At 42.4% G+C, this 15,519-nt stretch overlaps 7 protein-coding genes across 7 annotated transcripts; 3 read left to right on the forward strand and 4 right to left on the reverse strand.

The window, feature by feature from the left end:
* Positions 1 to 300: 300 nt before the first annotated feature.
* K450DRAFT_193124 (uncharacterized protein) lies at positions 301 to 2,149 on the forward strand. Its single transcript, XM_051584476.1, has 6 exons — positions 301 to 524; positions 591 to 738; positions 809 to 945; positions 1,012 to 1,112; positions 1,181 to 1,298; positions 1,365 to 2,149. The coding sequence occupies exons 1-6, from the start codon at positions 306 to 308 to the stop codon at positions 1,827 to 1,829; spliced, it is 1,188 nt and encodes a 395-aa protein (XP_051441089.1). The 5' UTR covers positions 301 to 305; the 3' UTR covers positions 1,830 to 2,149.
* On the reverse strand, positions 1,881 to 2,494 carry K450DRAFT_258392 (uncharacterized protein). Its single transcript, XM_051591832.1, has 3 exons — positions 2,371 to 2,494; positions 2,194 to 2,291; positions 1,881 to 2,127 (listed from the first exon to the last, which is right to left on the reverse strand). Exons 1-3 carry the CDS (start codon positions 2,465 to 2,467, stop codon positions 1,933 to 1,935), a joined length of 390 nt encoding a protein of 129 aa, XP_051441090.1. The 5' UTR covers positions 2,468 to 2,494; the 3' UTR covers positions 1,881 to 1,932.
* A 93-nt stretch (positions 2,495 to 2,587) lies between these two features.
* K450DRAFT_258395 (uncharacterized protein) lies at positions 2,588 to 6,130 on the forward strand. Its single transcript, XM_051591833.1, has 12 exons — positions 2,588 to 2,997; positions 3,061 to 3,526; positions 3,601 to 3,752; positions 3,820 to 3,990; positions 4,052 to 4,162; positions 4,226 to 4,344; positions 4,410 to 4,606; positions 4,677 to 4,968; positions 5,039 to 5,268; positions 5,335 to 5,441; positions 5,509 to 5,773; positions 5,840 to 6,130. The coding sequence occupies exons 1-12, from the start codon at positions 2,629 to 2,631 to the stop codon at positions 5,929 to 5,931; spliced, it is 2,571 nt and encodes an 856-aa protein (XP_051441091.1). The 5' UTR covers positions 2,588 to 2,628; the 3' UTR covers positions 5,932 to 6,130.
* An 81-nt stretch (positions 6,131 to 6,211) lies between these two features.
* K450DRAFT_258396 (uncharacterized protein) lies at positions 6,212 to 8,667 on the forward strand. The gene is made up of 8 exons (XM_051591834.1): positions 6,212 to 6,587; positions 6,654 to 6,716; positions 6,791 to 7,015; positions 7,076 to 7,166; positions 7,223 to 7,470; positions 7,534 to 7,823; positions 7,882 to 8,135; positions 8,209 to 8,667. The coding sequence occupies exons 1-8, from the start codon at positions 6,247 to 6,249 to the stop codon at positions 8,347 to 8,349; spliced, it is 1,653 nt and encodes a 550-aa protein (XP_051441092.1). The 5' UTR covers positions 6,212 to 6,246; the 3' UTR covers positions 8,350 to 8,667.
* K450DRAFT_258402 (uncharacterized protein) lies at positions 8,260 to 9,628 on the reverse strand. Its single transcript, XM_051591835.1, has 9 exons — positions 9,560 to 9,628; positions 9,449 to 9,484; positions 9,342 to 9,388; positions 9,180 to 9,281; positions 8,938 to 9,120; positions 8,752 to 8,873; positions 8,649 to 8,688; positions 8,462 to 8,569; positions 8,260 to 8,361 (listed from the first exon to the last, which is right to left on the reverse strand). Exons 1-8 carry the CDS (start codon positions 9,572 to 9,574, stop codon positions 8,476 to 8,478), a joined length of 639 nt encoding a protein of 212 aa, XP_051441093.1. The 5' UTR covers positions 9,575 to 9,628; the 3' UTR covers positions 8,260 to 8,361; positions 8,462 to 8,475.
* Positions 9,629 to 9,691: 63 nt separating this feature from the next.
* K450DRAFT_258408 (uncharacterized protein) lies at positions 9,692 to 11,378 on the reverse strand. Its single transcript, XM_051591836.1, has 4 exons — positions 11,160 to 11,378; positions 10,808 to 10,998; positions 10,291 to 10,616; positions 9,692 to 10,219 (listed from the first exon to the last, which is right to left on the reverse strand). The coding sequence occupies exons 1-4, from the start codon at positions 11,298 to 11,300 to the stop codon at positions 9,807 to 9,809; spliced, it is 1,071 nt and encodes a 356-aa protein (XP_051441094.1). The 5' UTR covers positions 11,301 to 11,378; the 3' UTR covers positions 9,692 to 9,806.
* Positions 11,379 to 11,893: 515 nt separating this feature from the next.
* K450DRAFT_258414 (uncharacterized protein) lies at positions 11,894 to 15,190 on the reverse strand. Its single transcript, XM_051591837.1, has 2 exons — positions 15,050 to 15,190; positions 11,894 to 14,971 (listed from the first exon to the last, which is right to left on the reverse strand). The coding sequence occupies exons 1-2, from the start codon at positions 15,152 to 15,154 to the stop codon at positions 12,059 to 12,061; spliced, it is 3,018 nt and encodes a 1,005-aa protein (XP_051441095.1). The 5' UTR covers positions 15,155 to 15,190; the 3' UTR covers positions 11,894 to 12,058.
* Positions 15,191 to 15,519: the final 329 nt, after the last annotated feature.

A 15,519-nucleotide genomic window follows, 5' to 3' on the forward strand; every position in this document is an offset into this window, starting at 1 on the left:
TAGCAGTCACAGACCAACTTGTCTCTCAGGGACAACTGGCAAACCTAGAGGCTGATATCTGAAGGCTAACTAGTCAATTGAATAAGATTGGCTGGTTTGAACAGATAGAAGATGAGATTTTTGTTCAGTGAAGCTGATGAAATGATGAGTACCATAACTTTAAAGGTCAAAATGCTAATTTCTCTCCCGCTCACTGTTAGGCAAATGTCTTCCCCACAAGCACGTGCAATCGAGCGGGCGGGAATTGATTGAAGATCTGTCAGCCTTTATTCGAACAGCTTTTCGTTTTTCCTACGATCCACTCGATGCAAGCCCCACTACCATCCGCCGAGTATATTCCACCCTGGAGGCGAGAATGGAAAGATATACAGCCAACATTGCTCAAAATGCGTAGATCTATGGCTGCGTTGAAATCCTCGCCGCTACGAGTTATGAGAGTTAGTCAACTAGATTCTGATCTCTTGGACGTTGAACTCTTCGGCATGCTCAAAGAACAGCTCTGGAGCGCATTTTCCTTATTCAATGTAAGTATTGATTACATAATGATCATATAAATTAAAGCTTCTTTATCCTAATATTCGTTGTCGTAGCATTCCATACGAGAAAAGTTCGAGCCAGAATTGGTGGCCATACTTAGCTTTCTATTGTACAAATTTTCTATATATGACTCAGCCGCATCATATGGCGCCCAGCTCCAGAATCTCAAGTACCGAAATGAGAGACTGCATAAAGGAGCTTGTAAGTGAATATGCTGGCTTATGAAATGTTATGGCAATGGAAGGTTCCTGACATTAATTCCTACCACTAGTGGAGTCCTTTGCCAAAGATGCCCCAATAACAAAGACCCAGAAGATTTTGTACGGATTGTTCATGGTTGGCGGACAATATACCTGGAGTCGCCTATCGCGACTAATGACTACTCAAGGCTGGGGCGCGTTAGACGAGGTATGTATATGCCATATTGAGACAGGTCGGTTGGTTACTTTTCATTGAACAAGTTTTGTTGTTTAGGACGACACACGGAAAAAAGTCTATAATATCCTTCAGCGTGCTGAAAAATATTGGCAAGCGTTAACGCTTGTGAACTTTTTGGTTTTCTTATTTAATGGAAGGTAAGTATTTGTTGGCACCATAAGTAAGTGCAAAACGGTGGATATTAAACGCCATTCTTCAAACTTAGGTTTCGAACATTAATAGATCGTATCTTGCAAATGAGACTTGTGTATGCCAAGAAGTCGTTGAACCGACAAGTTAGCTTTGAATTCCTCAACCGCCAGCTTGTGTGGCATGCTTTCACGGTATGTTTTAAAATGTGCGCACACTGATCCCATTTACATTGACTAATGCATAAATTATTTTGATAGGAATTCCTACTTTTCCTTATGCCTTTGATCAACTTAGAAAAGTTGAAGTTGAAGGTCTCTCGCATGCTTCTTCCCAAATCTTATCTGGCTTCATCTCAAGGCTATGACCAACTTCCAGATCATCAATGTGCCGTTTGCCATGAAAAGTCTACTAATGATGCCACCGGTACAGGTACTGGAGCACCTATCGGACAGATGGAAGATTTGACTGTTCATAATCCCTATGTTGCCAATTGTGGTCACCTATACTGCTATGTCTGCTTAAAGAGCAAGATAACGCTCTATGAAGGCGAGTGGGCGTGTCTGCGATGTGGTGAACGAGTAGAATCAATGGAGAAGTATGCTGAGATAGTCGAAGATGAAGAAGTAGTAGCTGAAACGCAAGACGACGGCAACGAAGATTCCAACAAGAATGAATTGACAAGCAGCGGATACATAGTAGGAAGTGACGATTTACAGGATTGAAGAAAGGAGAAAAAAATATATTTTGTACAATATTGTAACCCTGAAATAGTGTTTGTATGGCTTGAAGCGAGAGATATATACACGATGTAATACTGTAACCAGTTTATGGATTGAGCTTTTCCGGGGTGGGTTCCACTTCGTTCATGTCCACAATTTGCTTTGCCTTTCGAATGTGGTCGTCCATATATATGAGTTCTTCAACACGAGCCATCTTCTTTGGATCCTTTCGTAGGATAAATTTGACATCATCGACCTTGACTTTTCCTCGCGGTTCCGCTACTTTGGCTGCCTTCAGGCACTATATCACATGAATAATTACTAACTTGTGGTATACCACGTTGAAGTGGTGTTGTAAAGATCTTACCATTTCAGTAATGTAATCAATAATCAAGTCGTCCATTAACGCGACAGTATCCGAAGCAGGCTGTGGGACATCTCCAGCTCCATATATCATAGGCTTCACTGTTGCATGTAATGAATGTTAGATTAAGATTGGGTTTGCGTCAAGATTGTTTATCTCTAATGGCCATACAGTACTTACGATCTTTCACAAACATTCCCTTTCTTACAGTTTTTCTACGGCCAGGTCCGGGTCCTGACCCAGGTTCCTTCACATTGCTACCTTGATTCTCGCTCATGGTTGTAATGCACTGAGTTTGTTTGAGCTGGGCAAATTCGAGTTGCCCTAGTTCACGCATTTCGTTGTGACGGCTGAAATTCTGCTGCCTTAATTTTTTGACCTCTTTTTTTTTTGACCTTCAAAAATCTCGAATCAGCAAGTAATTGACAGCAGTAGATCATGGTTTGGAACGTTAAGGATATTGATTTAGATCCTATCGATTCTACAAAGCCTAAGGCTACCAAGAAGGGAAAGAAGAAGCAACCTCAACTTTCAGCCGATGAAGAAGCATGGAACAAGTTGTCGCTAGGAGTACCACCTCCACTACCGGAGACACTTGACCCGTCTGCTGAAGGGTCAAAGAAGAGAAAGAGGACAAAGCCCAACATTGAGGACGTACAGGCATTTGCATGGTCCGAAGTGCAGAATCCTTCGTCACTTCTATTGACTTCTGACGACGCTGGCGGTTTTGTGTGCTTGGAAGAACTATCGGACGTTGACGTTGAATACGAAGGCGATGAAGCTACTGGCCAAATCATCAAATTCAAGGTAAGTTTTGACAATAATGAACAATGATTACGCAAAATTCTAATGTACGACTTCAATTCTTAGAAAGTTACGCCAAAAAAGAAATCAAAAGCAAACAAATCTGATAAAAAGCTCGGCCCAGCCAATCCTGAAAAACCGCTGTCGATTGAGGAGACAAAGGCATTCTATGATCTGGATACTTTCGACGAAAATTTAGCCACTAAGCAGAACGCTGAGGAGCAGAATGCTGAGGAGCAAACGGAAGGCGATCAAGATATAGAAATGCAGGACAACAGTGAAATTGACGGCCAAATCGAGGAGAATGTGGAGTCAGTATCAGCCGACGTCGAAGAACCGTCAGAGCAACCTGAAGTTAAACTAAGTGCAAAAGAGAGGAAGAAGAAAGAAAAGCTGGAAAAAGCAAAAGAAAAGCGCAAGGCCGCCAAAGAAGCCGCAAAAGAGAAGAAGCAAACCGAGCAGACAGCAGATGAGCAGGAAGGCGATGAGGAAGTTAAATCTAACAGAATTTCAGTTACTGAAGTAGATCAAGGTATGGTTTGAAAGACTGAATATCAATCAAGTGTCTAGCGTGTTGATTGACTAATGTGTGCAAATTTGTGACAGACTTTGACACTTCCAAGTGGGACCAGTTCAAACTGCATGAAGATATCATTAATGGCCTAAAGTATCATAAGTTTGGCAGCCCCACTCCTATTCAAGAGAAGACGCTACCTTTAGCAAATGAAGGTCGAGATATTATCGGAGCAGCTGAGACTGTAAGGGAAATTTGCCATCACAAGCTTCTCGCATGACAACATAATATTGACACCAATTGTATCTTAGGGTTCTGGTAAAACACTGGCATTTGGTATACCCATTGCCCAGTATATTGCTAGCTTAGAAAACGAAGACGACAAACATAAGCTTGCGGCACTAATCCTTACGCCTACTCGTGAATTGGCTATTCAAGTTAAAAATCACATACAAAACATCACCTGCTTCATGGATATCAGAGTATGTACCGGAAAACTACTCATTAATGTGTAATGAATGTAAACTGACGCAAACTTTACAGACTATTGCTGTGGTAGGAGGAATGTCTGCTCAAAAGCAAATACGCCAATTGAAGCAGAAGCCAAACATCATTGTTGCCACACCTGGTCGTTTGTGGGAACTGTTCTCTGAGGTACGTCTGTCATACAATGTAAAGATAATAAAAAGGATACATGCTAACAGTTGCATCCGTTAGACTGATGAGCATCTCAATAGTTTGAAGCAAATCAAGTTTTTGGTTCTGGATGAGGCTGATCGTATGATTGAAGGCGGCCATTTCCAAGAACTTGACGAAATCTTGAAGGTCGTTCAACAGTATGTGTTCTTGCAGATTTGCTGTGTAATTTACAGAGCGCATCACTCACTAATGTTCTGATTAGGGATAGAAAGGAAAACGTACCTCAGGCTGAGGATGAAGCTGAAAATGAAACGGAAGCTGAAGCTGAAGTTGAGAGCAACATACCCAAGCTACAAACCCTAGTGTTCACCGCCACTCTTAGTACCTCTTTGAGATTCGATGTCAAGAAGCGCAAAGGAGGCAAGAAGTCAAAAGGAAAGGCAAGCGAAGGCACCATGGGTAAAGTTTATGTCATTTTTAGAAATATGGCAGCAACTGTGGTATTGAATATATGGACTCTTTTTTCTAGAGGATTTGATCGAGCGCCTGGAACTGAAAAACAAAGATCCAGCAATCGTTGATATTACAACCTCTACTGCTGTGGCTTCCAAACTGGTTGAAGCTAAAATCGACTGTCTGAATACCGAGAAAGACGTCTTCCTGTACTATTTTGTCACAAGATATCCCGGGCGAACCATTGTGTTTGTCAACAGTATCGACTCCATTCGCCGACTTGTACCTGTGTCAAAGTTACTCGGAATGGAAGTCATTGGTTTGCACGCGCAAATGCAGCAGAAGCAGCGATTGAAGAATTTGGATAGGTAGGAGACATTCGCTGTATAACATGTTGCGGAATGGACAACACGCCCGGCTAACACAAGCAAAATTTAGATTTAAGGCTAATAACAAGGCAATTCTGGTGGCATCTGATGTTGCCGCCCGTGGTTTGGATATTCCTCTAGTTGAGCATGTTATTCACTATCAAATTCCTCGATCTGGAGAAATCTATGTTCATCGTAGTGGAAGAACGGCTCGTGCAAATCAAGATGGTGTCAGTTTGATGCTCTGCAGTCCTGAAGAACTTTCGCTTTATAAGAAGTTGGTTCTAAAGTTACGAAAAGGTAAAATACTTCGAGCCAGCGAGACCTTCCACTGAAGGAACTTATTAATCAAACCGTTTACTTTAGGTGAACCATATCCTGATTTTCCGGTAGATTACAGTATCCAGCGTGAGATGAAAAAGCGTGTGGAGCTTGCCACCAAGATAGACAAACAGGAGCATCGACTTCAGAAGGTATGACACTGTTGTAGGTTATCCTATCCTTTAATTGTTTGCGGATTTTAATACTTTTGGTTAATAGATCAGTCACGACGACGATTGGATGAAGCGTATGGCAAATGAGCTGGACATAGAGTATGATGAGGATGAGCACAGCATAAAAAAGCAAAAGCGAAAGCATGCCGAGGATGACGACGAAGAGGAGAAGACTAAGCAGAGGATCAGAGGATGGAAAGCTGAATTGAAGCATATGTGTGCTCAACCACTTCTTCCTCATGGTGCATCCATGAAGTATATCACTGGATCTACTATGCAAGACCTAGTCCAGAGACTTTTGAACGAAGACAGTAGGTGTTTCCACATTTATGCTCACTGCTCGATCCCGCTTCTAACGTTTCTTTTTTTTCTCCTAGGAAATGAAAAATTGCCTGGGTCTGCTACTAGTAAGGCCGTCGACGATGTCAAATCGAAAGCCAAGAACAACAAAAAGGGCCAGACGGCATGAGCGTACAGTCACAACAAACACATCACTACTCGAAATTAGAGCACATATATCATCATCAATCATAATAATAAATAGAAATTTCTCTTTTCCTTTCCTCAAGGAATATGAAAATGCTCTGGTGAAAGCACTACCTTGCATAAGAAGAATCTGTTAGTTCCCATCAGGTGTTCTTAGAAATAAATGACTACAAATGAGCAGACTATGACTGGATCCACAAGCGGGGACTCAATGCCCTGAAAATTTCACAGTTTAACTCTGAGATTTTTTTTTTCGAATTCTGCTCAAAACTGTCCTCGAACGCGCAATGCTCGAGTAATGGATGAATATGAGAATCCCCACCTGATGTCAACCACTGAAAGCGGCACAACCTCAATTTCAACTATTATAGACATTAGCCGTGAATCGAATGCATCAAGTGAACCTCTAATTCAGGCAGCAACAGACCCCCCACATATTAGTCGCCCTGACCGAGAATTGGACGCCGATTTTCAATCAACTTCAAACTTGAAAGTCAAACGAAAACGAGAACCTTCAGTACAAGAACCTGATTCTCAGGACGACTTGGTGTGTCAATGCCCGATTTGTTTCGAAAAATGGGGCAATACCGGATCACACAGGCTAATATCCATGAAATGCGGGCACCTTTTTGGTCAAAGGTATTTTCAAAATCGATGCAGTCAAAAACTTCACCTGTTCAAAGTTCTCAATCTTTACACTTGCAGCTGTATAGAAAAATGGATTGCAAGAGCGAGAAAAGACACCAAAGCCAAGTGTCCTCAGTGCAAGTATGCTTCCCTTCCTCTTACACCCTCGGCCCGAATGTTTGCAGATCACTTTCTAATCTTCCCTGCCTTCCTAGCGCTAACATTTCAAAGAGAGATATAAGGCCTATTTGGGCTAAACAAATCATCTCGGTAGACTCTTGCAAGATTGAACAAATGAAAACCGATTTTGAAGCATTACGACAGAGACACCAGGAACAGGAAATTGAGTTATCGAAATTACGCTTGGCATACCAAATGTGTAGGACTGAACTGATGCGTAAGGACGCTGAGATAAAGAGGTTTCAGCTGTTGGTTGGCAAGTATGTGTTATACTTGCCTATATCTTGAAATAGATAGCATACTCACAAAGTGGTACCTAGTAATACTGCAGCTGTCGATATTGGAGTAAGAGCGACTGCCAGTCTGATCCATGGACTGGAATTCGATAAGAAACTCAAATTCCACGAAACAGTACGTATTATAGATACTGAATAGGTTACAGGACGCAAATTAACAACTTTCGTTAGGCGAACATATGTCGAGTGATGGCATTTAATCCCGGTTACAACATGATAGTTGCAAGCAAGTCTACCCCTGCTGGTGTGCATGGCGTCCAAAAGATCAGCTTAGTGGATAACTTAAATTTAGAAACCGTCGTTAACCATTCTCGAGCGATAAGAGATATACAATGCTCGCCATCTGGACTCTGCCTTACAACCGCACTCGATAGCACGGCCAAAATCACCTCCTTAAAGGACAATTGCGTTGTTCAAAGGTAAGACATAGAACCTAATCTCTAGTTGAGATTGTCGATCTCACCTTCTTCACTGTTATATAGTTATAATCTGACAGCCCCTGGTTGGTGCTGTAGCTGGGATGAAGTCGACGAGAATCGCCTATACTGTGGATTGATTGACGATTCCGTTATGGTTTTTGACGTCCGAAATACACGAGAGCATATATACCATTTGAAGAATCATGAACTCACCAAAAAGAAGCCCATACATTCCATTGTACACATGGGAGGACCGAAAAACAGCATACTGTGCGCGAATTTAGATTGCTTGTACCAATGGGACCTCAGCGGTGATGCGCCTGTTTGTTCAGTCATTGAGGTGGACAGCCAAGGTAAGCTTGACTTTTTTAATCACTTTCCATGGCTCCTATCCTAACATTGGGGGTCTAGGATATCACCCATATTCAGTCTCATATGATAAGGCTTCCGCGACTATACTGGCTTCGTTTCGATCACAAACTTCTACCAAGCATATTCATGGATCGCTGGCCGAAAACATTTTAGAAGTTCAAAATGTATTCCATAACCCCCAAAAACAGACAGCGCTGGCACGGACGTGGCATTTTTCGAAGCCCAGGGTTGCGCAATCAAATGATTCAGCAACTGAATATGTCATATGTGCTGGCGACGAAGTTGAAAAATCCGTACGTTGAGACGTTGCATTTTACTGTATAGCACTCAAATTTCAGGGTAAACTAAATGTTGTTCAATTTGCAGCTTTGTCTATGGGATGATGTTTCTACTCGACGATGCATAGATATCGGCAGCAATGTCATGGACGTCAAAACTTCAGTCATCAATAACGAAGTATACCTTGCCACTCTCACAGGAAATGAAATGCATCTTTATCGAAGCTGAACCTCCATGTTTCTATAACCCGGGGTTTTTTTGTCAAATAATCTATATTTTCATGAACCGAAATTCAATTGTATTATACAACCTCACTATCCTACATATAAACCTACTATACCATTTTCTTCGCCTTCAGCCCAGTGCTTTACTCAAAATCTCATAGTCAAATTTGCGTGCCTGACGTGCACTGAGGCATTTTCCTGGTGATATCTCATCCAGCTCAAAGCTATAAGTTGGGAGCATTTAGAACACTTTGTACCGAAAGGTAAAACATCAACAAGGTGCCAAATATTCTTTGTACTTACGCAAGCTTTTTAGTGTAAAATTTGAACGCCCCTGTATTCACTGTATGCATTTATGTGAGCCAATCGTTCGTATTCAGATACATAGTGTTCCAGTATATCATACCTTTAAAGACAGTCAGCATAACCTTATCCATACTCCAGCGTTTGCCAATGTCCTCCAGCAGTTTGACGAGATATTCTCCCAGACCTCTGCCTCTTGCACTGTCTTCAATTTGTAACTCGTAGCTACATCGAATAACGGTCAATCAGCTCAAGTAGCGCGAGAGACATATACGGCGATGCAAATTACCAATATGCAACATCAGCCAGGACGTCGTCATCCATGGTCTCTTCCTGCACTATCTGAAATAAAAGATACCCGAAAAGACGTGTGGGATCTGTGCGAGATCTTGCAACAAGGTATCTTGCTTCCTTTGCAAACAGCTCCGACCTTTTCTCGTCCTCATTCCAGCCATCCTTTGAATTCTTGTACCTGGAATAGCCATTAAATTATGACTCCAATAGAATTAAAGCTCAAGAATAGGAACCTACATCGTCAGCATATTAGCTTTGAACAGTGTGAGTGCCCATTCTCTCAAGTGCTCGGGAAAATCGTCAATATGGTAGTAGTCGATATCAACTTGCCAATCGTCCCTGTGGATCAAGTCAGCTGGCCATTCCAAGATACAGTCATAAAGGGAGCATTATACTTACTTTTCATATTGTAAGGGTAGCTGCAGACCGTCAACCAGGGACTTGATCTACACGATGTTGTCAGTTGAAGCATTTCGCAAAGTTTGAGTTGTAGCTTCTGAATGTACCTGATTCACAGCAGCGACTTTACTGATGCTGCCTTTCTGCTGTTATGGGCATTGGTTAGTGGAATGAGCAGAGTATTTTTGATCCTGCCACGAGCATGAACAGTCATTTACCACTGAAATGGGCATTAAAAGTATAGGTGTAGTAGGTGTAGTAGGGTTTTCAGGGTTTTCTATTTTGAGCGAGGGAATTTTGGTTGACGCGTAAAATATCTTTCATTGTCTGACTTACTACAAAAAATATAAGAGGCGACAAAAGATAAATTTATTCATATGGAAACAATACTTTAGACATTGAATGCCTACTACTTTTGTGATTTGATGAGTTGAGTATGTTGCTTGGAGCTCATTGACTGCCCTATTAATTGTGATCAGGGCTCGGTGTTCGAGGCCCACGAAAATTCCGTGGATGATGTGGTGGACTTTTTGATCGTCGCGTTGCCATATCTTCCGATTTATGTACGGTTCTCGATTGAGAAAATCTCTTCATTCCATTACGACTGTGTCCCTCTTCTCCATAAGGGCGTGGTACAGGCCCATTGCGTTTAGCTGGTCCTCTCGGCGGCGGGGTTCGAGATCTGCAAAGGCGTTGCAAAGTTAATGCGAGGCAGAACACGACGTCTTTATTCCATTTGACTTGCCTTGTTCGAATTTCTCTTGATGTCCTCCGGTAATCCTGGAGTGATGAACTTCGTCCTGGGCGATTTTGGGTATGCTGATTGTTGAAGCGCGCACTGCTTCTGTTATCCTTGTATCTTGGACCATCAGGTATACCTACACAGAGATTGTTAGCCTCAGAAGAATGAGAACGGAAAATGCTCGTAACTTGATCTTCATTCACTAACCCCTTTGATCTCTGTTCATGTTAAGATAAGTAGTAGACCTCGAACTCATGGGAAATTCCCTTGGAATGGGTCTGTCATATGCCGATAGGTTGTTGAATGAATGCCGGTTTGTATTAATGCGAGTAGAGTACTCTCTACCTAGGTGATGGTGATCCAAAAGATCTCCTGAAAGTGGACGCCGTATAGGGGGGCGCTCCACTCTCATTTCATCTGATCGATGTCTTGAGTGTAAACTAAAATTGGTTGTATTTGTATCACCTGTATTACCTCTTGGTCGTTCTAAGCCGTGGGCGAGAGCCAAGCTGGCTGCAATGGCGCGATGTCTGCTGGTAGCACAAGGAAGAAAAATCCGGTGGATTTGGAAAAAATGGGTCAACGCAGGGATTCGTAGTATGAACAATACCCCAATGCAAGGTAAAGTGTTGCGATTCCGTCACCAACATCAATGAAGCTCCAATGAGTGGTTTGGGTTGCACTTTTGACCAAGACATGGGGACTGTGGAGTAGATCTTCTTACCTAGTGGGACATTCAATCGCAGTATGGCCAATACCGGTGCATACTTGGCATGTATGATTCAAAGGGATATCGTCGTGTGGTAGTATTTCGTCGTCTCTATCGGTGAAGCGAACCCTTATTGTCGCTCCTTTGAATAGCACTCCATCGCAACGATCTAAAACGGTGCGACAGTTTCGCTCGTCATGCATTTCCTGCAGCGAAGGAAATACTAGGTAAGTTGTCTGCGATTCTATTGAGTTGCTTTCGTCTAGCTTGCATCAATTCAGTCTCGATGAGGAATGGCAAGATTCAACCATTCTCACAATCTTTAAAGCTTCTCCACTCCGAGACCGCCGAAGTGGCGAAAACTTACAACGTAGGCGTAACCATTTCTTTCTTCTATATATCTAATCCTCCCATATGGTTCGATCAAATTTTTCAAAGCGGGCGAATACGAGCGCGCGGGTAGGTTGTGGACGTATAGAGGCATGAGGCTGAAGAGAACATTGAGCATCAATGATCGATACCCTTTTTTAGCATTGGCGAGCGTTCTGAGAAACTTTAACTGTGACTTGTGACAAGATCATCTTCGAATACAACCATGATTTTCACTTCAGCTTCTTAACATCGCGCAGTAAATTTGCATTGTTCATCTAAATGTTAATTATCTGCGTACTTCAATGGCTAAAACCCGGTTTATAGTAATCACGGGCCACTCTTTACCATTGTTTTGGGTACATTCCCGAAGGCAAAAACCTTGATTTATCCTTGTTTATCAGAATAAAGTATTTAGCCGTTGTCTGAGGTTTAAACCACTATCAAGGTACAAACACCTGGTACTCAACCACCGAGAATCTATTTATTCCTTATTTTTTCCATACTGCCAATATCATCTATCTTTTCGAACGCCTTAAATAGTGGTGAACAAAAAACCTATTGCTCGGAAAAGGTCGATCAATGGTTCATCGGAAGGCCGAGCCATTTATGTGTAACGATGCATGTTGAGCACGCGCAGAAAATGCATGTTGGCTGATCACTGCAGCAACTCTCTACAATGACATTCATGCTAAGATTGTCATGCCATTTTTCTTCAAAGAAGAGAAAGATGTGAAGCAAACTATCCTAAGACGCGTTTCAAAGTGAAAGTAGACACGACATCCTTTGTATTAGCTCAGCTTATCTCAGCTTATTAGGAAGCCATGTTCTCGCTTTACAAAATAGTGGGTATTATATTGTCAGATGATATTATTGGGAAAAAGGGCATACATAAGTCTAAGTGTAAAGAATCTCATCGATTCCCATACTTCTGCGTACTTGAACTAGAGCAACAAGCTCTTTAATACATTCTTCTAAAATAACCACATTGTTCAGCAGCGTCGACAGCTTGATTTCAGTGGACTTGTCTTGCCTCTTTGGTTGTGATGGATTCCTTCCTTTAGGTGCAAATGTGTCTTCATCTTCATCATTCAGATTCAGAATGGTCTCACGAGGTTCTACCACGAAATTGGAAGGAAATAAAGGCTGGATACGAACGTCTGCCATTTTGCGCACATGTGCAACTAGAGCATCCGACATCTCCGCATTTTGGTAAGCAGTATTATTACTATTGGGGATAGGGCTTGCTGGATTCTTGTTTGTCGCGTTCTTGGCAGCAGTACCTTGGCTGTTGGGTTGGGTATTTGAATTCACCTTGGATTTTGATGACTGCTTCTTGCTTCCAGCACCAACGCCAAAGAAGAGGCTCATAGTAGAGGAAGAAGTTTGCGAGATTTCAGCTTGTTTCGCATTATCACTTGATGCTGATGGCGTCACGGAAAGGTTGGCAAATGCATCGCCAAAGAACAAGCCTTGTCTTCTGTCTTCCAAATACGTGTCAAATTGAGTTATTTCTGACCGATAGTAATCAACCTGTTGAGTTAAAGTACGAAGCAACGTGAAGATGGGTGGGAACGACCTAAAGTTGGTGGCTACAGTCATATTAACCGAATTTCTATCCATGCCAAAATCAATAGACCGATCATCACCCTCATCATCTTCATTGACTGGTGTTGGGTCTTTATCAAACTGCGCGTATATGTCGTTGACACGAATCTTGTTTCCTGGTCTGTTGGATTGTCTTTCTGTACTGGTCTGATCAGGGCCAAGGACAAGTACATCTCGTGCTCTATCTTCTTCGTTAAATGCGAGCCACCCTTCTAAACTGCGGAATGGGCAGATCGCCAAGGCAGATATAACAGCTGTCAAGGCCAAATTGAGTTCTGAAGATTGGGCGAAGAAATGTGAGAGCAGCCCCAAAAGTATTTGCAACAAAGGATCTGTTTGCTTCAATCGGTGCTTGGGCATCGTGTACAGATGTTGGTGAGTGTACTTGGCTGGGAATTTACCAGAGCTTGATTCCCTGCTTCTTGCTACCCTTTCATCGTACCTTTGACCATACTTCAAACTTCGTCGCTTCTCTAGCTTAGATTGCCTTTGGTGGTGGTTCCCTGCCATGTCCGAATCCATATTTGCGCCATTTTGATAACAGCAATCACTCAAAATGGTGGTCTCTACATCACTAAGATATGCTTCATAACCAAGTGAGAGAATATCTTGAGAGTGTTTGTAGTCGATAGTGCATATCAAAGAGAAAAACAGCTCAATTTCACGATTGTGGTGTGAAATGGTGGTCATGGTGGCTTTCTGCGCATTCAATTCACCATCTTCCAGTCTTTCTGTTTGCTCATTGAATTGCACAGTATGAGGAAAGCTAGTAGCAGTATCGTCCAGTTGTATCGACAAGAGACGCAAGGAGTATCGGCAGTGGTTTGATATCAAAGTTTTCAATAATTTGAGAGTGGCAATCACAGTTGGCTGAGAGCTTGATTTGAGGCGTGAAAAGATGAGATCTTTGAGAGTGAACCTTCCAAGGGCAGTGAAATAAGGAGAGCTCTTGACTTTGTCGCCTTCTATGCCAACATAAATGTCGGATGCTTGTTTGCCATCCGGTAACAAAGCAGGCTTCTCGACTTGTGGACTAGTGACTTTCAAATCTTCAGGATTATCATCCATAGCCATCAAGAACCCTACAACAACATCTACTAGTTCGTCTTGTTGTAAGGTCTGCAGGATCATGTCGATGTAGCTAATGACAGCCACAGCTGAACCATCGGTATCAGAGCATTCCAAAATGGATGGGTATAAGATATTCTCCAGAAAAATAGATCGTATGTTTTGCAATAGAGAAACACAGATTTCCACACTGGGGCACCGGGTCAAGACGTCTTGACAAAATTCCAACAATTTTAGGAAAGAATCCAATCGACTTCGGAAGTCAGATGAGTTGGAAGTTTCAACGTCAATGTCAAAAGGCATACCCATGGTATCTTGATCAGATGCCAGTAGGAAAGTAGTACTGTTATTGGACGCATCTGTTTCTTCTTGGACTACGAGTTTGCGGGGTAACTGAGAGTAAAGTGCACCAAGACCGGCCGCCATAATAGTAGCAAAATCCGACTCTAGAATGAAATCACCTAGTTGACCAGTAGCCATTTCCATTAGAAACAATAGGCCGGTTCGAGCGAAATCTCCTGATCGACCTTCTCGGTGTACAAACCGCAGTAGGTAGCTGAATAGAACAAATTCGTAATCTGGCTTCTTCTCTCCTTGGCCATGCCTTTGGAGATTCGTCAGCAGCGGATTGTCTGCGGATTGAGTTTGATCGGGCGTAGTTGGGTGCTGGGTTTTCTGAGGTGTCGTCAACCATTGACGATCATGAAAGAAGATGTTGAGTAGCGCAGGAAAGCCATGGATTTTGGAACAGATGATATACATAAGATCGACAAGATCTTCATCGTACTGATCGCTTTGTTGTTCATCCAAAACACAGAATCGAAGCAAGCGGATGGTAGGCTTATGTACAGCATGCTGTACAAGAAAGCGGTCATCTAAAAGATCGATCATACTGGCAACTGTTCGTATGGTTTCGCTGCGCATGCCAACAGGATAGTCTGCTTTTTCGGATACGTTGACGAGGAAGTGCAATATGCCGTTCTTTAAAAAGTACTCCATGCACACTCCAGTTGAGCTATCCTCTTGTCTGGCTTCTTCATCCACAAGCAAATCTACCATTTGTCGTAAACGGCTCGGTATTTCGGTCTGCTGAACATGTAGATTGGGTTTCCTATCATCGGCAGCATATATATTCTAATAAAGCGAACATTGGCATGCTTAGTAACAGATGTTCGGCTAAAGGAACGAGTCCGTTGCCAGGGACAATCTTACATGTACATAGTTCCAGCATTTATGAAATTTGGCAAGCTGCATCGCCCCAGTAGGCTGAGCCTTTGGGGTGACGATGCGCTTTCTGAATTTTGAAAAGTAATCCATCTGCGCGTCTCCAAGGACGAGCAGATCCTAGCAGAGATGTCAATAGCAAGTCCGCTTGCAACGAGTACTCCGTAATTTATGTATTTTTTAATTTTATTTTTTGTATGCAAAAAAAAAAAAAAAGAGTTCATTGATCCGCACTACCATTACCATAAGTATTAAGAAACTCATCCATATCCACATAATCCAAATCATCTACGTTTAAGTTATTGGGATCAAATCCGAGATGATTGGTTAGAGTGTCTATATCACTCTCCAATTTACCAATTTCTTGGTTAATTTCTTCCGCTGATCTGGTTGAATCGTTGACTTTCTGAGTGACACCGTCCAATGACGGTGTCTGAGACTGGAACGGGGTGATAGCG

Source organism: Umbelopsis ramanniana (assembly GCF_025399195.1).
Source record: "Umbelopsis ramanniana AG unplaced genomic scaffold K450scaffold_71, whole genome shotgun sequence".
Classification (NCBI taxonomy): Eukaryota; Fungi; Mucoromycota; class Umbelopsidomycetes; order Umbelopsidales; family Umbelopsidaceae; genus Umbelopsis; species Umbelopsis ramanniana.